This window comes from Aquarana catesbeiana, linkage group LG13, assembly GCF_042186555.1.
Source record: "Aquarana catesbeiana isolate 2022-GZ linkage group LG13, ASM4218655v1, whole genome shotgun sequence".
Classification (NCBI taxonomy): domain Eukaryota; kingdom Metazoa; phylum Chordata; class Amphibia; order Anura; family Ranidae; genus Aquarana; species Aquarana catesbeiana.
The window spans coordinates 177801872-177825272 of record NC_133336.1 but is presented as its reverse complement, the minus strand read 5'-3'; the positions used below and the strand labels follow the sequence as shown (position 1 = coordinate 177825272).

Here is a 23401-nt window from a genome sequence, read left to right as displayed (position 1 = left end):
GGGACACGGAAGAAGAACGGAGGGGGACAGCAGTAGAACGGAGGGGGACACGGAGGAAGAACAGAGGAGGACAGCAGGACGGAGGGGGACAGCAGCAGAACGAAGGGGGACATGGAGGAAGAACGGAGGAGGACAGCAGGATGGAGGGAGACACGGAGGAAGAACAGAGGGGGAAAGCAGCAGAACGGAGGGGGACACGGAGAAAAGATGGAGGGGGAGAGCAGCAGATCTGAGGGGGAGTGGGGGGGACAGCAGCAGATCTGTGGGGGGTGGAGGACAGCAGCAGATCTGAGGGGGGTGGGGGACAGCAGCAGATCTGAGGGGGGTAGGGGACAGCAGCAGATCTGAGTGGGTGGGGGACAGCAGCAGATCTGAGGGGGGTGGGGGACAGCAGCAGATCTGAGGGGGGTGGGGGACAGCAGCAGAACTGAGGGAGTTGGGGGACAGCAGCAGATCTGAGGGGGGTGGGGGACAGCAGCAGATCTGAGGGGGGTGAGGGACAGCAGCAGATCTCAGGGGGGTGGGGGACAGCAGCAGATCTCAGGGGGGTGGGGGACAGCAGCAGATCTCAGGGGGGTGGGGGACAGCAGCAGAACGGAGGGGGAGCATGCATTGCTCAGTGCTCACTTTAACAAAGAAGTGTAAGTTACACTAGCCTGGAAGTTTGTCTGGCGGTCGGCGAACTCACGGACCTCGTGGGCGGGAGGGAGGGAGGACTCGGACGAGGCTCAGGAGAGAAGTTGAAGTCGGGCAGCTCGGAGTCGGGCTGCGCTGCTGGCAATGTGCTGCTGCACTGGCTGGCGGCTGCTGGAGTAGTCGGCGGCCCCGGGACTGGCACTGACTGGGCACAGCTGAACTGACTGGGCAGGGCACAGGTTAGTAAGTCAGTGTGGCTGCATGGGCCAGGCTGGCGGCTGCTCTCTCTGTCTCTTGGAGGCACGCTGCTCAGCCGTAGCCCGTAGGGTGCCCACTGCACTGACTGCCCACGTGACAGACGGTGTCAGCTGACATCACTGGTTGCTAGACGTGGGGCATGCGGCCCTAGCCTAGCAACCAGTTAGGCATATGATGTGTGTCATGTGTTACTCACAGTTATAATGATTACAAGGGTGGCGAGCCAGACTGGTGCCGGCGGTGTGGTTTTTTTTTCATTCCGGGACACTGTATTGTCCCGGAATGAAGGTGCCCGGGACACGGGACAAAAATCAAAAATAAGGGACAATCCCGGGCAATCCGGGACACGTGGGCACCCTAGCGGGGGGCTTAGATGTACTTTTTTAAGTATGTCTAAAAAGCAGGAATATGGCAATACATTTGAGAGTCTACTGAATATTTTCACTTTGTTTCCTAATATTGCTGTTTAACACATATTATTGTTTCATTGTGCAGAACCTGTTCCTGCTCCATCTATAAGGATTGACGATGAAATCGATACCAGTGACGGATGTAATTTTACTCTTCATTGCTATGTCCGAGGAAACACAACATCCCTGTCATATACGTGGAAATATAGAGACAACAGCTCAGACAATTTTAAGCTGTATAATAGCACTGGTCCCACAATCCAGATGTCTCTGCAGCCAGGATCTTTAGACAGAGAGGTCCTGTGTACAGTACGGAACCCTGCTGACCAGAAGAATGTTTCTCATACATTAAAATCATGTCAAGGCAAAGGTGAGATTTGATTACATTAATGACAGAATTTGCACAATTGTATTATATTTGTCTTCAGACACGCCTGTGGCATATCCTTGCCGAGTTGTATGCTCCCAGGGGTCATCAATGCCCGGGACCAGGCGGAGACTTCGGTCATGTGGAGAATCTAACATTAAGGCATTTCCCCTACTTAGAGAGGAGCCTTCACTGTGTGCAGTAATTAAAATAGAGTTCCTCTGAAAAGTGCTTCCCATGTCACAACACGCTGTAACTTGTATGTTGCATTAGGCAGCATGTGCTGATCCTACGCCCACTCCACCAGTCCAGTGTACCTCTGTTACCTCACTCTCAGTAACAGAATGGGGTCCCGCCAGGGCACCCAGGCACCCAACGCGGACTCATTAACTCCTTCCTTCCCGTACCTCGCAACCAGGCCATAGATCTCCATAATATGGGTTCAGATCCAGTTGCTATTGAACACCAACTGCTAGGGAGGGAGCCAGACAATGAACCCCAAGCTACTGGAGGACCTGTCACCTTGCCAGATACCATGCTTAACGACTGGTTGCTTGGTGTCTTGAACTTGTATGTGTTACTCCTAGCAACCACACTCCTCTTCTTGTCTTGCTGACATGTAATGATGTCACTTCATACCCCTTTGTGCCTTACAAACCCTGGTTCCTTAGATATGCCAGAACCAACATTCACCCTTTTGAATAACCTCAGACCATGATAGGAACAGTTAATGTAACTTTAATGAAGAGACTTTAACATTACAGTCAAATATCAACAAGTCCAATCCCTAATCCTAACTACAGTTGTGTGGCTGCCCAGGCATACTTCTATGAGTTGATGGTCCATGTTAGTGTTGACTATGGCCTGGATGTCCTCCGGAACCCCGGTGCCTCCGATGGACTTCAAGGTGCAGCAAACTTACATCATGTCTGTTCAGCATCTCTTTTTCCCATGAAGTAGCAGCTGTTTGTGCAGAGCCCTTTCCCCTTTTATCCACAGCACAGAGGAGGGGGAAGAGCCCAGGTCATAAACGACCAGAAAACTGCAGAAACAGGTTTAACCCCTTCCCAGCCCAGGCAGCCTGTCTCACTTGCTTACGGAAAACTTTCCATGTGTAGACAACCTGCCTACACACCACTCGCATAAGGGTACATATGCACAACTTCACCAGGAGAACTCTAGACTTTAATAAGATTAGTAGAAGCAAAAACCTTTTCCCAGTATCTCTTTAAATATAAATACATTTTGAAGGGCAACTGTCAGCTGTCAGATGCAAGTGATCCAGTGGCTCTGCAGCCTTCGGTAAAGACCCCCGCACATGCCCCTGCCATGTTACCTGGGCTCTACAAGCTCATCCCCACACCTGGGACTGGCATGGCAGGTGCTGCTGGGTAGAGGGGAGAGACCAGAAAATGTCTGCTCCCCACTCTGTTACGGACACTGGTCCTCGTGTCACTAACCCCAGCCAATATGACTGGAGAAAAAAAAAACGAATGCAGTGCGATCTACACTACAATTGTTTTTATTGGAGGATAGGTGAGACATCAGGGGTCTAAAAGAGAAAGAAAACCTGTCACCAGTTAAAATTCCTAAACCAAAAACAGGGCTGCACGCAGAGGGTTTTTACCTTAACCAACTGCTGACCGGGCCATAGCCGAATGACGGCTACAGCGCGGTCGGCTAATTCTGGGAGGGCGTACTATGACGTCCTCCCAGAATCGTGCACACCCGGGATTTCCTGTGACCGTTGGGTCTTCCGCACCCGTTGCATCATGGATCGGGGTAAATGGCCAATGACAGTGGCCCTTTACCACATGATCGCTCCATCCAGTGATGGAGCGATCACTTTTCAACAAACCGGAGCATGTCCGGTTCAGCTCCTCCCCTCTCCTCGCACCGATTGGTACAGTTTGCGAGGAGAGAAGGGAGCGGGTGCAGCGCTTGTGGGCTGGATATGAAGCGCCCACAGCCCCGATCTGTGCCTATTCATGGCTTATCCGTGCCCATCCATGCCCATCCATGGCTCATCCGTGCCCCTTCATGGTTCATACATGCTCATCCATGGCTCATCCGTGCTTATCCACAGCTCATTCTTGCCTATCCATGGCTCATTCATGCCTCATTCATGCCTCATCCATGGCCATCCATGCCTTATGCATGATTATGCATGCCATATCAGAGCTCATCAATGCCACATCAGTGCTCATCCGTGCCCATCCATGCTAAATGAGTGCCCATCCTTCCGTGTAATTTTTGGTATGTACATGCTGTGTGTTAGAGATATCTTATACATGGACAACTTTGTGTAAAAGAAAATGCGTTTTCATTTTTTTCCTACATTTTCCAAAACCTTATGGAAAAAAATGGCATGTTCAAAAGGCTAATTATGCCTCATAGAACATACATTGCGGTGTTAACTTTCCAAAATGAGGTAATTTTTTAGGCGTTTCTATTGTCCTGGTCCTCCAGGGCCTTCAAAAGTGTAATGCCATGTACACACGACCGGTTTTCCCATCGGAATAAACCCTGAAGGTTTTTCCAACGGAATGCTGCTCTTGCGTACACACGATCACACCAAAGCCCGACTGTCAAGAACGCGGTGACGTACAACACGTACGATGGGACTAGAAAAAGGAAGTTCAATAGCCAGTAGCCAATAGCTTCCATCTCGTACTTGCTTCAGAGCAAGTGCTTGTTTTTGGTACGTCGGAACAGCATACAGATGAGCGGTTTTCCCAATAGGAATTGGTTCCGGACTTTCTAGGTCCGTCAGAATTCGGCATAAAAAGTCCGGTGGGGCATAAACACAATCGGAATATATGATGAAAAGCTCCCGTTTGACTTTTTCTGACGGACATTCCGCTCGTGTGTACACAGCATTAGAGGTAGTCAAGAAATGAAATGTGTAATTTATGTATCTAGAACACCTGATGGTGCTCCTTGTATGTTGGGCCTCTGTATGTGACCAGGCTGTGTAAAAGTCTCACACATGTGGCATTGCCATTGCCACTTGGGAGGAGTAGTAGAATGTGTTTTGGGGTGTAGTTGTAAGTATGCATATGCTGTGTGTGAGAAATAACCTGTTAATATGACAATTTTGTGGGGAAAAAAAAGAAAAAAAATCTTAATTTTTCAAAGAACTGCAGGAAAAAAATACAACTTCAAAAAACTCACTATGCCTCTTACGTCTTCAACGTATTTACGTTGAAATGTCTACTTTCCAAAAAGGGGTCATTTGTACTTTCCTGGCTTGTTAGTGTCTCAAGAAATGAGATAGGCTGTCAGTACATCAGGTGTAATCAATTTTCACCATTGGCACCATAGCTTGTAGACTGTAACTTTCACAAAGACCAAATATACACTGTTTTTGGTTATTTTTATCAAAGATACGTAGCAGTATACCCTTTGGCCAACATTTATGAAGAAAAATTACTAATTTGCAAAATGCATTTTTTTACAAAATTTTCGTTTTTTTTCCGTTATACCGCAAAAAAAAAAAAAAAAAAAAAAAAAAAAACAAGTGATTAAATACTACCAAAAGCTGTATTTGCGTGGGAAAAAAAACAAAAAAAAAAAACAATTCTTATGGGTACAGTGTTGCATGACTGAGTAATTGTCATTCAAAATGTGAGAGCACTGAAAGCTGAAAATTGGTCTGGTTAGGAAGGGGGGTTTAAGTGCCCAAAAAACCTTTAACGTTTGAACCACTTTTAAAGCCCAACTCCAGGCAAGAATGAAATGTAAATAGTGCATCAGATCATGCATCAATTACCATTCTCCTTAATCTTATTTCTAAATACCTCTTCCTAAAAAAATGGATCGAAGTCACAATTTCCTTTATGGGCCAAGTTAATTTCTTGTCCTGTAGACCAGAAATATTTTCCGCTTGTCATCTTCTTGGGCACCACCTCCCCACTTGTTCTCCTGCCTCTGGAGCCTATGAGAGAGGATCCAACTGTTAGAACTGTCACCTCCACCAATAAGAAGTGTCCACATCATGGCAGCAGTGATGTGGACTTCCAAAGAAGGACCCCAGGAAATAAACAGGAGAGAAGCATCAGGCCAGCTGTGTTATCACAGAGTGTCTCAGTGAAATGTCATGCTCTATTATAGGTATGGCACTAATAAATTATATACATGAAATAAGAAGTACCCTTAGGCAAAACAGTTCCTTCCAGTTTTCAGACTGGACACACAGGTCATCTTGCATTGGCTGGTATGTGTGTTTGCTATGACAGAACTTTAGTACTTTAGAATTGCAAGGGTAGGAGACAAGGTTGTAAGTAGGAGGGGCGTGAGTCTGTTACATCACAAACCTGCTATTGTATCCACCCATGAGGGCCACCAAGGTGTGCAGAGTAAAGCCCCGTACACACGGGTCAAATGCTGGGTGACATCGTCCGGTTCCATAAAAACAGGCCAACATTCTGCCTGTGTGTATGGCAGCCAACATCTTCTGTCGGACGAGCATGCTGGAAAACCTGCAGTCGACCAGCTCTCAATTAACACTCTCTGCCACCAGCTCAGAGTGGGAGATCTCTGGACTGACGTTGGATCATTAGTACAGCTGCTCCAACCGGGTTGAGCGAAAAAAAAACATACATTATGTGTGTACAGTGCTGTATCTTGGCCTAGGCCAACAAGGCCCAGGCCTAAGGCGCCACTTTTTAGGGGGGCAGCAAAAAAGCCACCCCCTGCATGAAAAAAAGTCATCCCGGCTCCCGCACGGAAACAGTCCCCGGCGGCTTGCGCTACACTTTTTCTGTAGCGCCAGTGTTATGGGGCGGACTGGGCCGTGGGGCAGGGACTGGCACCAGTGTTATGGGGCGTACTTGGCCAGGGAGGCAGGGACTGGCGCCCCCATAAATTATCCGGTGAATGGCCAGACCGACCACACTTAATGTAACTGACAGAGCCTAATGCTCCACCTACCCTCCTCCGCGGCACCTTGGGAGGAAGTTGCAATATGTAACTTCCTCCTGACCCGGGCTCTTTGTCAATAAAAGAGAGAGAAGGAGGAGGGAAGCACCCAGGCCAGGTATGTGGTGATATCTGCTTTAAATTCAAGTGGCTAGGTCTCCACAGTTCTACTCACAGTAATTTTACAAAAGAGGTTGCCTTTTGTTTACAACTGCTTTCTATCTTTATTTTACAGCATAGAGAATACAGCCAGAGGGCAAGAATTCTCTTGCTTGGCTTTATGGCTTTAAAATTACTGCAGTTTGAACCCCCACTTAGACATCTAGAGCAGTCAACTGGTCATTCAGACCTCCCAAATTTCAAATATTAGTTTTGGATGAATTTGGTCTTTAACATTTATATTTGATTAAACCCTATCTGTAGTGTGAACCATTAGATTATACCTTTTACAATTTCTAAATATTTCTAGAACAGGGGCGGACTGACCCATTGGGCACTTGGCCACTATAGAGACACCAGGGCCGCCATTGGAGGGAGGGCTCATAAAGGTCTCTCCTGGTCCCCCCACCCCCACAGTGTCCCCCTGTGTGCTCCCCCCCCCACAGTGTCCCCCTGTATGCTCTCTCCCCCCACAGTGTCCCCCTGTATGCTCTCCCCTGCCCCACAGTGTCCCCCTGTGTGCTCTCTCCACCTACAGTGTCCCCCTGTGTGCTCTCCCCCCCACAGTGTCCCCCTGTGTTCTCTCCACCCACAGTGTCCCCCTTTGAGCTCGCCCCCCCACAGTGTGCCCCTGTATGCTCTCCCCCCCACAGTGTCCCTCTATATGCTCCCTCCCCCCAGTGTCCCCCTGTATGCTCCCCCACAGTGTCCTCCTGTGTGCTTCCCCCCCCAGTGTCCCCCTGTGTGCTTCTCCCCCCAGCGTCCCCCTGTGTGCTTCCCCCCCACAGTGTCCCCCTGTGTGCTCCCCCCACAGTGTCCCCCTGTATGCTCCCCCCAGTGTTCCCCTGTGTGCTTCCGCCCACAGTGTCCCCCTGTGTGCTCCCCCCAGTGTCCCCAATTGAGCTCTCACTCCCCCAGTGTGCCCCTGTTTGCTCTCCCCCCACAGTATCCCCCTGTGTGCTCTCCACCCCCACAGTGTCCCCCTGTGTGCTCCCCCCCCACAGTGTCTCCCTGTGTGCTCTCCCTCCCCTCCACAGTGTCCCCCTGTGTGCTCCCCTCAGTGTCTCCCTGTGTGCTCCCCCCAGTGTCTCCCTGTGTGCTCCCCCCCCACAGTGTCTCCCTGTGTGCTCTTTCCCCCACAGTGTCTCCTTGTGTGCCCCCCCACAGTGTCCCCCTGTGTGCTCCTCCCCACAGTGTCCCCCTGTGTGCTCCCCCCCACAGTGTCCCCCTGTGTGCTCTCCCCCCTCCCAAAGTGTCCCCCTGTGTGCTTTCCCTCCCCCCACAGTGTCCTCCTGTATGCTCTCCCCCCCAGTGTCTCCCTGTGTGCTCTCCCTCCAGTGTCTCCCTGTGTTCTCCCCCTCCAGTGTCTCCCTGTGGACTCCCCCCTGTGTCCCCCTGTGTGCTTCCCCCCCAGTGTCCCCCTGTGTGCTTCCCCCCACAGTGTCCCCCTGTATGCTCCCCCCCAGTGTTCCCCTGTGTGCTTCCGCCCACAGTGTCCCCCTGTGTGCTCCCCCCAGTGTCCCCAAGTGAGCTCTCACTCCCCCAGTGTGCCCCTGTTTGCTCTCCCCCCACAGTATCCCCCTGTGTGCTCTCCACCCCCACAGTGTCCCCCTGTGTGCTCCCCCCAGTGTCCCCAAGTGAGCTCTCACTCCCCCAGTGTGCCCCTGTTTGCTCTCCCCCCACAGTATCCCCCTGTGTGCTCTCCACCCCCACAGTGTCCCCCTGTGTGCTCCCCCCCCACAGTGTCTCCCTGTGTGCTCTCCCTCCCCTCAGTGTCTCCCTGTGTGCTCCCCCCAGTGTCTCCCTGTGTGCTCCCCCCCCCCACAGTGTCTCCCTGTGTGCTCTTTCCCCCACAGTGTCTCCTTGTGTGCCCCCCCACAGTGTCCCCCTGTGTGCTCCTCCCCACAGTGTCCCCCTGTGTGCTCCCCCCCACAGTGTCCCCCTGTGTGCTCTCCCCCCTCCCAAAGTGTCCCCCTGTGTGCTCTCCCTCCCCCCACAGTGTCCTCCTGTATGCTCTCCCCCCTAGTGTCTCCCTGTGTGCTCTCCCTCCAGTGTCTCCCTGTGTTCTCCCCCTCCAGTGTCTCCCTGTGGACTCCCCCCTGTGTCCCCCTGTGTGCTTCCCCCCCAGTGTCCCCCTGTGTGCTTCCCCCCCACAGTGTCCCCCTGTGTGCTCCCCCCACAGTGTCCCCCTGTATGCTCCTCCCCAGTGTTCCCCTGTGTGCTTTCCCCCACAGTGTCCCCCTGTTTGCCCCCCCCAGTGTCCCCAATTGTGCTCTCCCTCCCCCCAGTGTCCCCCTGTTTGCTCTCCCCCCACAGTGTCTCCCTGTGTGCTCTCCACCCCCACAGTGTCCCCCCTGTGTGCTTCCCCCCTCCCCAGTGTCCCCCTGTGCCCTCCCCCTCCTATGGTCTCCCTGTGTGCTCTCCCCCCCCCACAGTGTCTCCCTGTGTGCTCTCCCTCCCACCACAGTGTCCCCCTGTGTGCTCCCCCCAGTATCTCCCTGTGCGTTCTCCCCCCCACAGTGTCTCCCTGTGTGCTTTTCCCTCCACAGTGTCTCCCTGTAAGCTCCCCCCCACAGTGTCCCCCTGTGTGCCCCCCCTACAGTGTCCCCCTGTGTGCCCCCCCACAGTGTCCCCCTGTGTGCCCCCCCTACAGTGTCCCCCTGTGTGCCCCCCCCACAGTGTCCCCCTGTGTGCTCCCCCCACAGTGTCCCCCTGTGTGTTCCCCCCACAGTGTCCCCCTGTGTGCTCCCCCCCACAGTGTCCCCCTGTGTGCTCCCCCCACAGTGTCCCCCTGTGTGCTCCCCCCACAGTGTCCCCCTGTGTGCTCCCCCCACAGTGTCCCCCTGTGTGCTCTTCCTCCCCCCACAGTGTCCCCCTGTGTGCTCTCCCCCTCAGTGTCTCCCTGTGTGCTCTTCCCCCCGTGTCTTCCTGTGTGCCCCCCCCCGTGTCCCCCTGTGCAGGTGTGGCTTGAGTGTATGCGCTGACACAGGGGGCCCCATGATCTTCTATTGCCCGGGGGACCCATGAGTTGTCAGTCTGCCCCTGTTCAAGAACAATAGGCCTTCGATTTATCAGCATAACGGTTTACTCACCTTCGGTCTGTGGTTTTAGTTTAAGCCTTAAGGCGGTAGTTCAATAGCCAGTGCGGCTCCTTCTGGTTGATTCCGAGCATGCGTGAACTTATGTGTGCCGGACTTGTGTACACACGATCGGACTTACCGACAACAACGTTTTGTTGGTGGAAAATTTGAGAACCTGCTAGCAAATATTTGCTGGCGGAAAGTCTAACATTAAATGTTCGATGGAGCATACACTCGGTGGGACTTTCCGACAAGTAGCTCACATACAACATTTTGCGTCGGAAAATCCGACCGTGTGTACGAGGCATTAGGGTTAAAATGACTAGTCACAAGGGGAGGCTTGCCTTCTAGTCCTGATCCACATAGCTGGTGGTGTGGGATGCTGCTGCTGTCTCGCTAGCTGCTGGGGTTTCAAAGGCTCAGAGTGAAGCTGGCAGTCGTCTCCCCATCGGTTGTGACGTCACTGGATGTGGGGCACAGGGCCAGCAGGCACGCGTTCTGAGCATACGTTCTCCTTCTTCAGGCTGTGATCAAGCCTGAAGAAGGAGCATGCATGCTTCACAGCCTGAAGAAGGAGAACGCATGCTCAGAACGCGCGCCTGCAGGCCCTGTTCCCCACATCCAGTGATGTCACAGCCGACAGGGAGACGACTGCCAGCTTCACTCGGAGCCTTGGAAACCCCTGCAGCTAGCGTGACAGCAGCAGCACCCCACACCGCCGGCTATCTGGATCAGGTCTACACAGCGACCCTCCCCTTGTGACTAACCATTTTAGCCCTTACCCTGTGAGTTAATTCTTATTTACATTTTTTAATAGGTTCATCATTGATCGTTTTATTATACTGCACTCAGATGAGCACCGCTGTTCTCTACATTATATATCTACAGAGCTGCTTCCTCTTGCACAGCTGGCTGCACCTCTAGAGCTCTATATACATCTTTAACCCATCAAACTTGTTCCTAACCCATTCAAGCCTGAACTGAACTTTCCAGGGTCCAAGCTACCCCCAACCACTGGATTTTGTTATCATAATCACCTTTACCTATAGTTTTGTTTCCCACCTATCCGTCTCTCTCTCCAAGCGCCACTATACTCCCCCCCCACTCTTCACGAGTTTAGCCAGGCCTAGGGTAGCACAAAACCTAAATACACCACTGAGTGTGTACCAGGTATAAGGCTGCTTTCACACTGGGGTGGTGGGGGCGTCGGCGGTAAAACAGCTCTTTTTTGCGGCGGTATTCGGCCGCTAGCGGTGCGGTTTTAACGCCCGCTGGCGGCCGAAAAAGGGTTGAAACTGCTCGCATAGCTAGCCACGTTGCCCCATTGATTTCAATGGGCAGGAGCGGTTTAGGAGCGGTGAATACACCGCTCCAAAGATGTGGTTTGCAGGAGATTTTTTTCTCTCCTACCAGCGCACCGCTTCAGTGTGAAAGCCCTCAGGCTTTCACACTGAAGAAACAGTAGAGGCAGTTTTAGGTCGGTTTGCAGGCGCTATTTTTAGCGCAATAACGCCTGCAAACCGCCCCAGTGTGAAAGGGCTCTTAGAGTGAAACTATAGATAGGTGTTCTTCAAGGGCTGTTTTTTTATATAAAATGTAATCATCGTATACTAATTGTGTGGATGGAAATAAAAAAAAAATGTACTGTGTAATGTAAATAACCTCTGTGATTGTTGTATACTGAACTAAACATACATTATTTAACAATAGGATTTATGGTCTGAATTTGTTTAATTACAGAAACTCATCAGAATCGGCTTAGGTGGCCTCTAGTCTTACCGGTCGTGTTGGTTTTATTACTGAGTGCTATAGTTATAATATGGTGTAAAAAAGAAAAAAACAGAGCTGTATTTCAAACATGTAACGAAGAACCTAAACTCAGTGTTCCAGAAACAGAAACAGATACTACTACCAAACCGCTTCAAGAGATCTGTAAGTACATTAGACCAACTTCATGTATGTGAAACTTTTAAGGTTCAGCCTACCTAAACCTGCTATTTCAGTTTTGTCTGGCTGAACTATTCATTGGCTTTGTATGTGTCCAGTCAGTGGTTATCTGTCTCGGCTCACCATTGATCAATAGTCTGATCTATTCTAAAATACAGTTTAGAAACATCCAACAGAAAAAATTTCTTCTACTGGCTGTGCGGAGGGAGAAAGTACTGGGAGATGCATGAATGCTTATGCATCATATTTAATGTGCCCTATGCACCAACTGCTCCATACAATCTGCTGTAATGGCATGGGCAGCAGGTGGAGGGAACATTTGCTATGGTCTTTTTCCCATTATGCAAGGGATATGCATGGTGCAGCACCATCATTGGGCAAGCTTTTGGTGCCCTCAATATAAAGACTTCTTTCACTGATCCATTGTCACTAGTCAGGTGCTAGTCAGTCAAAGCCGCACATGAAATTGTTAGAATTATACTACTAAAATCAGTTTGCTTATCCTTGTTTCAGTAATTAAAGAACAAACTGAATACAATCTAGAAAGAAGAGGGCACCGGACAAGTAGTAAAGTCCTAAACAGTTTTTTTGACAAAGGATCCATAAACCAGTCAATGCATTTCTAAGAGACTCTAGGAACCTCCTTTATCAGCGCTATAAAACACAATAGATACATTGTGACAGTGTAAGGTCCTGCCACAGTGTAAGTATAGGCAAAGGTGATAAAGATTTCTCACATATACAGAGGCTCCAGAATGTTTGTGATAAGTGGAGAAAGGTGGTTTATCAATTTTTTCTGGGTTTTGTAATTCCCAGATTGAGATTCGGAATCAAAAGCCTTCAAAGAGTTTTGGGTGGGATGAAGCCAGTGTCCGGGTCTTGCTGGAGACCAGCAGGCTGAGTGTGCAGGGGGGCATACCCGTTACAAATGAAGGGCATAGCATAGGGTTGCCACCTTCTCTTCAAGCCAAACCCGAACACTTTATTGGCACAGGGCACATATTGTTTTTGTAGCATGTACTATAGGATTATAAAAGACCTGGGACACCTTTGGGTGCCCCAAGGAGAGTGATAATGCAGCACACTGTGGTGAACAGTGGGTGTAGCCAAACTGCTTTTGCTGACATCATCTTCTCCCCGCACCCCCAGTGATACAAAACCCCCAGACAGTGGCCTGTAGCTCCATGGCGGCAACAGATGTTTGTGTAACTATCTCAGTTACTTAGGGAGCCACAGCCCAGTCTGAACAATGTGTCAGAGTTTTAGGCAGATTGAAACCCGGACACATGTTTTAAAACTGAAGAATTCTGGACAGGTGGCAACCCTAGCATAGCAGCAGTTCAGGGTTTTGATTAGGAGATAGGTCTGTTCCACTCAGGAGATGGTACTCAATGCTGGAGTCAGAAGATTCTGTGTCCAGAGGATCAAGCGAGCTGGGAGAGGTACAGTGGTTGTACTTGAACACAGGAGTGCTCTGTTATCAGGTCTGGAGGACCCAGGCACAAGGCCTGGGCAGCAGTGCTGCTAGAGAGAGCCAGAAAGTAGACTATCAATACATTCATGTTTATGGTAGATACCTCTGCGTGGGCAACTGTTCTGTGTTGAACTATTTCATTTTTTTTTTATAAAAGTGGGCTGACAAGCCCTTAACCAGAGTTCCTGACTGGTGTGGACAAAAATTAAGCAAAATCCCTGCAATATCACAACATGCAAAATAAATAGATACAATATAAAAAAATCTATACACAAAATGTTTTAAAAAAAAAAAACATAGGTTCTGCTTTAATTGGAGCCGTTTGTCTAAAAATGTAAACAACGTAACCTTAAGGTTTCTGATCAGATTTTGCGATTTGGGATTACGGACAGAATAGCTGCGTGAGTTTGGGTGCCATTATTCTTTAATGAAACCACAAACGTGACGCGATTCTGCCACAATTGTCGCATGGCAATCACGGCAAACTGCTCCTTCACAAATCGATAAAGCTTGTCAGCCAATAAGGAGCAGGAGCTTCTTTTGGGCCACAAATGTGAAGTATATGGGCTTCCCTACGCGACACACAGAAAATTGCATGTCAAAATGTGAATGGTGCGTAAATGTAAAATACATTAGAGGACTTCAGTAGTTTTATTGTGGCTTTTTTTAAAGCCCAGCTCTGGGAAACGTGCAAAACTCCTGCTTGCAGAGGGGCTGCACCCACACTGCAAGGGTTAACTGCTGGTTTAGGCCTAGTTGGCCTGTTCTCTACTCCTCTGCACCACTAGTTCGCTCCCCACAGCATCATCTTCTTCATGCTCAAACGGTCTAAGGTCCTGGTGTCATCAAAACCACACCCTGCATTGGATGTGAAGATGCTGCGGTACAGTTTACTGCCAGAGCATGGGAGACCACTATATACCAAGGGAGTTAATATTCAGGTACGTAAAATGCTTTTACTCTCCCCCAGTCCTAAATAAGCAGTTAGCCCTTGCAGTGGAGGCACAGTGCCACAGTAATTTTCTATTTTGCCACAGTTGGGCTTCAAGGCAACTTTCATCAGTGCGTAATGGGAATTTGCGTTCCCACTTGCTTTTTTTGCACTCTTTTCATGGATTCCTACTCATCGCACAGAGCGCAATAAACGCACCAAAGATGCTCCAGTACCTTTTCAGGCGTGGAGCATGGTGCGTTTTTCACCGCGCTTTTTGGCACAACAAAATACATGCCAAAACACGGGTCTGCTACCTGCGCTTGGGGTTTTGTTAATAATTAATGGCACTGTAAGCACAGCAAGTGCACGCCAAAATGCTGCTTCTGTGTACTTTGTCGCATGTTCCGAAATCGCCAGGTGTGGATGGAGCCTAAAGAGACCTGCTCTTTGATGATGCAGGGCAAACCATCAGGTTCCCTTTGTGCCTCCCCTCTTCCCCATCTCTGATTACAGGATTACATGTGTGCCAATACTATGATGCTTTCTGCTGTTGTCATATAAAATATGAGCTTTTGCCAAATTTGAATGTAACATGAAATTCTTCCATTATTATTATGGTGTCATGATAATGTGATATCATTTTCTTTCTTAGTTGTGGACATAGATCCTAAAGACGATGTGCCATTCTCTGTCCCCAAGAAGACTGTAAAGTATTCTGAAGGCTTTATCGCACTCCATGAAAAAAAGGTAAGTTCGTACACTTCTACTTTTTATAAAATTACCATATGGTACAGAGAGTGCAGCCATGGTAAGCCATGATCAGATTAGCAGTAACATACATAATGTTAAGTTATGTGCATTTGGTAATATTTTGGTATTATCTTTATTTTTAATGTAAGTTGCTGAAGAGAAAATCCATAATCACAGGATTTTGTGCATGTGGCTATGTCAATTGTTGTCGATTTAAATTATATGCAGTAAGTGTCTGTTTGCATGTCTGCCACACTGTTCTTCTATAAGGCCCCGTTCACATCTAGCAATGTGGGAGCGTTTTTTGGCACTTTATTTGTTGCGTTTGGCATGTAGGGCTGCCCTACACTCCAGAAACACAAATGTAGAAGCTCCTTATCTTTTTCAGAGCGACTTTGCGTATTTTTAAACTAGGCGTTTTTCTGGTGTTTTGTTACACGTAAAAATGCACGTTCCTTTAGCGCTTTGGTTGCTGGAATTGTGGGCTGAATTTGTTTTTCAGCAGCTCTCAGATGTGAATGATGTGCTCAATAGTCTAAGCCAGAGGTCGCCAAATGGGGCCATTTGCTTTTCTTTATGCAGCCCTTGGGGCACTGTTCCTCTCACTGATATGGGGCACTATTCTTTCCATTGACATCAACGATGGGGCAGTATTCCTTCCATGATGCTAATGACGAGGCCTTATATCTTCCACTGATACCAATGATGGGGCACTATCCCTTCCACTGACCCCAACAACAGGGCATTATTCCTTCCACTGACACCAACGATAAGGCACTATTCCTCCCATTGAAACCAATGATGGGGCACAATACCTCCCGTTGAAACCAACGATGGGGCACAAACTCTCGCACAGACATCAATGACTGGGCACATTCCTTCCACTGTCACCAACGATGGGGCACTATTCCTCCCACTGATACCAATGATGTTGCACTATTCCTCCTCCTAGGTATCACAGGCGCGGCGTAATCTCCCACTGACACTGGGGTATATGTGAACCCACTGACCACAGTCTGTCCCCCCTAAAATCTGCAGGACAGTAAACTGGCTCTTTGTTTAGAAAGTTTGGAGACCCCAATACTAACCTATTAGTCAAGTTAGACTATTGAGCACAAGTATACTGGCTGGCTGAGATTTCAAAAATCTACCAGATGTGTGCCAATGTGAGCTCTACCCTTTGGAATGTATCCCTCGCCCTTTTCTCAGTGTCAAAAATTGTGCAAGAAGCTGTACCCTGATGGCACAGATTTAAAGTGATTCTAAAGGCAGAAGGTTTTTTTATCTTAACCATTTGCCGACCGCCGCATGTACATATACGTCGGCAGAATGGAGTGGCTTGGCAAATGGGCGTACCTGTACGTCCCTTTGAATTTGCCCCCGTGTGGTCGCGTGCGTGCCACCGGCGGCGCGCGCGACCCTGCCACGAGCTCCGTGAGTAGGATCGCGGGTCCCGTGGACTCGATGTCCGCGGGGATACCCGCCATCGTCTCACGGAGAGGAAGATCGGGGAGATGCTAATGTAAACAAGCATCTCCCCGTTCTGCGTAATGACACTGTCACTGATCACAGCTCCCTGTGGTCGGGAGCGGTGATCAGTGAAGTGTCACTCGTAGCCATGTCCCCTAACTGTTAGAAACACTCCCAAGGACACACTTAACCCCTTCCTAGCCAGCTAGTGGTTAACCCCTTCACTGCCAGTGTCATTTTTACAGTAATCAATGCAATTTTTTCGCATTGATCGCTGTAAAAATGACAATGGTCCCAAAAATGTGTCAAAATTGTCCGATGTGTTGGCCACAATGTTGCAGACACGATAAAAATCGTAGATCGCCGCCATTACTAGTAGAAAAAAAAGAATAAAAATGCCATAAAACTAACCCCTATTTTGTTGACGCTATAACTTTTGCGCAAACCAATCAATAAACGCTTATTGCATTTTTTTTTTACCAAAAATATGTAGAAGAATACGTATTGGCCTAAACTGAGGAAAAAAATAGTTTTTTATATATTTTTTGGGGATATTTATTATAGCAAAAAGTAAAAAATAGTGCAATTTTTTCAAAATTGTCGCTCTATTTTTAGTTGTAGCGCAAAAAATAAAAACCGCAGAGGTGATCAAATACCACCTAAAGAAAGCTCTATTTGTGGGAACAAAGGATGTCAATTTTGTTTGGGAGCCACGTCGCACGACCGCGCAATTGTTAGTCAAAGCGGTGCGAGTGCCGAATCGCAAAAAGTGCTCTGGTCTTTGGCCAGCCAAATGGTCCAGGGCTTAAGTGGTTAATGCATTCTATGCATTAAGATAAAACACCTTATGTCTGCAGCAGCCCCCCTCAGCCGCCCTAATACTTCCCTGAGCCCCCTCTCGATCCAGCGATCTGCACGACTGCCTCAGCTGTCCGGGACTCTCCCTCCTGATTGGCTGAGACACAGCAGCTGTGCCATTGGCTCATGCTGCTGTCAATCAAAGTAATTTAGAAGAGAGAGGGGTGGGGCTGAACTGCAGCTCCGTGTCTGAATGGACACATGGAGCTGCGGCTCAGCTCGGGTGCCCCCATAGGAAGCTGCTTGCTGTGGGGGCACTCGACAGGAGGGAGGGGCCAAGAGAGCCACCCGAGCAAAGGAAGATCTGGTCTGCTCTGTGCAAAACCACTACACAGAGCAGGTAAGTATGACATGTTTGGTATTTTTAAACAAAAAAAAAAAGACTTTAGTATCATTTTAAAGAAAGTGTACAGCCATTCCAAGGACAGGAACAAAAAGACAGCTTAAACAGGCTTTATTTATTTATTTTCTATTAAGTTGACCTCTAGACAAAACTTTTTTCTAGTTTTGGCCAGAGTGGGGAATCTTAGCCCCTGCCAGGTTTTTATTGCTGTCTGCATTACCAATGGAGAGATTCTTCCTGATTGATACAATGGCCATTATCACGAGGATAAACAGCAAGGGAAATTAAAACATTTTGGGTTGTCACTGAAATAAGAGTAGAAGAGCTATCAACCAACATGCACACCAGTTCTAACACTTAATCAAAGGCTAAAAACATTGCTGGAGTTGTACTTCCATTGGAATATTCTTTGTTCTCTCCAAATAAGGCTGTGCAAAAGGGTAGTTGCCCCAGGCCCCTTTTCTAATTTGGGTCCCAGGCTTACTTTTTAAAAAAAAATTAAGCTCATTTTCCCTCAAGACTTCAGCAATATGTTCGTTGAGGAAATTGTCCAGTTTGCATCCCTTACAATGCTCTGGTCTTGTCTCACTCCATCTCAACAGGCAGTTTTATGACATGATGAAGGGCTTGCTGAGACCTTTCCAGGTCATAATGTACCACTTAGAATATATTTGAACATGTGGTTCGAGAGACAGGCCCTTCAGCAAACTGGCACTTATAAAGAAGTATCTGAGAACCATGATAACCCCATAAAGACTATGTGCACTGTGCCTACTGGCTGTCGAGAGCAATGTCCTCTCGATGATACAGTTTGAGGAGTCAGGCAGCCCATAGATTATGTGATTTTCTTTCCTTCCATAATGGGTGTAAGGAAAGGAAATCGCTCAATTTCCCCCACCAACACAGTCAGTGTGTGCTCTACCGTTGGGGGGGAGAGCCCTCCCAGCTTGCAGGACACAGTGATTACTGCTAGCAGCTATAGCCACCAGAAGTATACGCCCCTTTTTATCTAATGACACCACCAAGCTTCTAATTCACTCCCTGGTTATTTCTCTCCTCGACTACTGCAACTCCCTCCTCATTGGATTACCTTTACATAGACTATCCCCCCTTCAGTTCATAATGAATGCTGCTGCAAGACTGATCCACCTTACCAACCATTCAGTGTCCTCCACCCCTCTCTGCCAATCCCTCCACTGGCTTCCACTCACCCAACGACTAAAATTCAAAGTACTAACAATAATTTACAAAGCCATCCACAACTCTGCCCCCAGCTACATCACTAACCTAGTCTCAAAATATCAACCAAGCTGCTCTCTTCAGTCCTCCCAAGACCTCCTGCTCTCTAGCTCCCTTGTCACCTCCTCCTATGCTCGCCTCCAGGATTTCTCCAGAGCTTCTCCCATGCTTTGGAACTCCCTACCCCAATCTGTCCAAATGTCCCCTAATCTATCCATCTTTAGAAGATCCCTTAATGCCCTTCTCTTTAAAGAAGCCTATCCTGCTTATAACTAATACACTGTTTTACTTTCTCCACCAGCTCATCCCCCATAGCTATTACCTTTTGTATCAATTGACCCTCCCTTTTTAGATTGTAAGCTCTTATGAGCAGGGCCCTCTGATTCCTCTCGTACCAAACTGTAATGTAACTGTAATCTGCCTTCATTTTGTTAAGTGCTGCCCAAACTGTTGGCGCTATATAAATCCTGTATAATAATAATAAAAAAAGTAGGCAAAGGTAAAAAATCTGACAGGCTGGCCGTACGCAAGTCGATTGATGGAATGACTTGGGTACAACCTGACAGCCCATAGATGGATCGAATCTCGGCTGGTCCATTGCGGAACCGGGCAAGATTTGATCCATGTATGGCCGATTTAAGTTAAAGATTTTGCAGATGTTAAGTGCAGGAAGAACAATTATTTGTAAATATTGTAATGTGATACATAACATGGATTTGCCCGTTCCAATCACCTGTGTAATATGTATTCTTACAGTCAATAAAATCGAGGTAAAAAAATCAGACAAGTGTCTTCTTCTGAACCTAACTGCAGTCTATCATTCATTTTCTGTCATATAATTTAATTTCTATGTTGAGAGGCCCCCGAATGTAAAGTCCCCCAGGCCCCCCAAGGTCTACATCCGGCACTGCCTCTGGTCATTACAACTTGATGAGATATAGAGAGTACCAATGCTTGTATTTATTTTTTTAAGGTTGTTTTTTTTTTTTTTTTTAAGCATTGGAGCCCTTTCTCCTTCCAGCCCACCTGGCCATAAACTCTCTAGTTATACCTATTCCTTGGCCCCCAAAGCCATACTCCAAAGAAACCAGAAAGGACACTGAAATGATAGTCAACTAGAATGAACCATCTGCACCGTATGTCATTTGGAATTAATGATTTTATCTATGTGGCAGATTTGGCCCAAGGCATAGGAATGATTTATATGTCTCCGTCTACAATCCTAAAGAATAAACCCCAATGAATTTATTATTAATTCTGCAGACCATTACATATAATTACTGACATGCCAATATCCTTAAAGTGGGATTTGTAGCTAAGAATTCAGACTGTTTTTTTAAGGAAGACCTAGACATGACTTACAGTTTATACTTCTCTCTTCTTGTTTTCTCTTATTGCAATGCACCATGCAGGATGACAAGATTGAATTGGGAGATTCTGAACATCCTTCCATTTTCCCCGACCCAGAAGATTCTGAAAATGAAGAGGAATGTTAGCTTTCAGAACTATGACTGACAGTTCTGGATTGATTACAAAGGAAGAGCAGTTTAATTTGTGAAAAGTGTTTATTAGCAGCAAGATTGAACATAGAGAATGAAACAAAAGGAGCTGCGCTCCTGACCAATACTTTAAATTACGTGGATAATCCTAATACATGTATACATTAACCACTTGCTTACTGGGCACTTAAACCCCCCCCTCCTGCCCAGACCAATTTTCAGCTTTCATCGCTGTCACTCTTTTAATGACAATTGCGTGGTCATACAACACTGTACCCAAATACAATTTTTATAATTTTTTATAGACAAATAGAGATTTCTTTTGGTGGTATTTAATCACCACTGGGGTTTTTATTTTTTGCTAAACAAATAAAAAAAGACAGAAAATTTTGAAAAAATAATCATGTTTCACAGTTTGTTATAAAATTTTGCAAACAGGTAATTTTTCTCCTTCATTGATATGCGCTGATGAGGCAGCACTGGTGGGCACTGATAGGCTGCACTGGTGGGCACTGATAGGCTGCACTGATGGGCACTGATAGGCACAGATAAGGCGGCACTGACTGGGACAGATAAGGCGGTACTGATGGCCACTGATAAGATGGCACTGATGGGCCCTGATAGGTGGCACTGATGGGCACTGATAGGTGTTACTGATAGGTACCACTGATAGATGACACTGATGAGCACTGATAGGTGGCACTGATGGGCACTGGTAGGGGACACTGATGGGCAGCACTGTTGATGAGGTACTGATTGGTGACACCGATAGGTGGCACTCTGGGCACAGATAGATGGCACTGTGGGCACTGGTAGGTGACGCTGGTGGGCACTGGTAGGCGGCACTGTTGTGCACTGGTAGGTGGCACAGGTGGGCACAGATGAGCTGGCGGCAGCTCTCCTTGTTAGGGACAGATGTCCCTCTGACAGCCGCCAGTGATCGGCTTTTTTTTTTCTCCTCGCGCTATCAGCTGGCTGGAATTCTGCCAGCAAAAGTCTGATGGAACATACACACGGTCGCAATTTCCGACCAAAAGCTCTCATCGGACTTTTGCTGGTGGAATTTCCGCTCGTGTGTATGGGGCATAAGAGTGTATTCCCTCAAGAACTGGTTCTGGCCAGTTCAGTGGATTGTTTTAAAGGACTGGATGCATTCACAAATGCACAAAATAGAACTCTATATTAACATTTCTAGGTAGTAACACCAGAGATTATTGATCCAGGGAATATCCGATTGTCTTCTGGGGATGAGGAAGGAATTGTTTTTCCTCCCCGCTGGAGTAAATTAGACCATGCATGTTTTTTTGCCTTCTTCTGGATCAACTGTGGGTATAGGACTGTGTATATGGAGGTTTTCTATTTATTTGTGTTTGCTATTGGTTGAACAAATGCATCTTTTTATGTATATATTTTTTTGTATGTATCATTTTTTTAATGTATGTGTATATACTTTTTTTTTAATAATCTTTATTTAACAAAACGATTTTTACAAAAATTTTTAACATTTACTTATTCGTACTTATCAGCAGAATATAAAGACCAGTTTCTATTTTCATATACAAGATACTTTATATATACTTTTCTGTATGTGTGTATATATATTTATATATATATTTATATATATATTGTATGTATATAGTGTATGTATAACTGTATGTATAATATTTTTTGTATGTGTATATGTGTAATTTTATATATACCTATGTTTATTTATACTGTATTTGTGTAGTTTGTGTACATAAATAAGGACAAAACTTATTTGTTTAGTTTTAGATAAAGCAAGGCTAGACCCTTTGTCTGAGTCCACACTGTGTAGAATCACCCTAATTGTCCACGTGACAGCTGTCACTGAAGGACCTGACAACTGTATGGGGGGAATTCACTAAAGCCCCATACACAAAAATCTGCAGAAAATCTAATAGTGTGTATGGGGCCTTACTCTTTAATCTGTGAGACATGAAGTAAAGGGAACTCTGCCCAACAGGACAAAGATGGCAAAAATACCCAGGACAGGGCTTTTAACCTTTCCCTAACAAAGTCTTTTAATAACACTTTTTTTTTTAATTTTACCAAAAAACGCTTTAGAACAACATGTTTTTGTTTACTTAAATTGTGTTACTCCAGCATTTCATATTCCTGATGTGTCTGTTGAACTTGCATAAAAAAGAATTCTGTTCTCTTTAGACATGTGCAGAACAAATAAAAAAATGTTGTTTTGCTTCGAATCATTATTTTCATAAATTTGTTTAGGTAAATTAGTTTAATCCGTTTAATTCGTTTTCGGAATTTGTTTCGTTTAATCGTATTCAAATCGTTTAGAAATTTCCAAATTTGAATCGATTCGAATAGTTTTCGAATCAATTTCAAATAGTTTTCAGAAAATAAAAAAATATAAAATAACAGAGCAAAAAAGAACAAAATAGAATAGAGAATAAAAGAACAGAATATAATGAATAGAATAGAATACAAAATAATAGAATAAAATAGAAAGAATATAACCATCTTCTGAAATTGGAACAGAATTTAGACATGGTTATATTCTTTCTATTCGGATCAATTCGATTTTTGTAAATTCTGTTCTTTTCTATTCTATTATAGTCTATTCTATTCTTTTATTAAATATATTTTCAGACTTTTTGTCTCTTAGATGGTGTAGCGCTCACAGTCAGGCAACAGGGATTTCCACACTTTCTTCACAGGCTCAATAAAAAGTCTAGGAGTTTTGGTTTGTTTTTTTTGTTTATTTAGGGGATAACTTGGATAATGAATAGGGATGCATGGGATGCCCAGACCTGAAGAATTTAAATCAACTTTAGAGGATTTTCTAATGTCTCTGGGTACTAAGAACAGACTTTAACAAGGCTGCCTATCCACAGGAGCGGCTAAGATAGTAACAAAAAAGGTTCCAAACTGAAGATACAGGTGCTGCTCACTGCGGGAATGCCAAAGAACATGGCTACTGCTATCCCAAGCTAGAGATATGGGCTTGCTTCTGGTTTCATTGCACTGGCTCTAAGCTGTCCCCTGGTCTTGGACATGTAAAGTATTGCAGCCTTA

At 46.6% G+C, this 23401-nt stretch overlaps 1 protein-coding gene across 1 annotated transcript in view; it reads left to right on the top strand.

The window, feature by feature from the left end:
- Nucleotides 1–22569, top strand: part of LOC141117522 (CD48 antigen-like) — a 67861-nt gene extending 45292 nt beyond the window's left edge. Inside the window, exons 3-6 of the mRNA XM_073610419.1 lie at nucleotides 1390–1674; nucleotides 11571–11762; nucleotides 14838–14932; nucleotides 20258–22569. Coding sequence (XP_073466520.1) covers nucleotides 1390–1674; nucleotides 11571–11762; nucleotides 14838–14932; nucleotides 20258–20341 — 656 coding nt within the window. The 3' untranslated portion in view covers nucleotides 20342–22569. The remainder of the gene's footprint in view (nucleotides 1–1389; nucleotides 1675–11570; nucleotides 11763–14837; nucleotides 14933–20257) is intronic.
- Nucleotides 22570–23401: the final 832 nt, after the last annotated feature.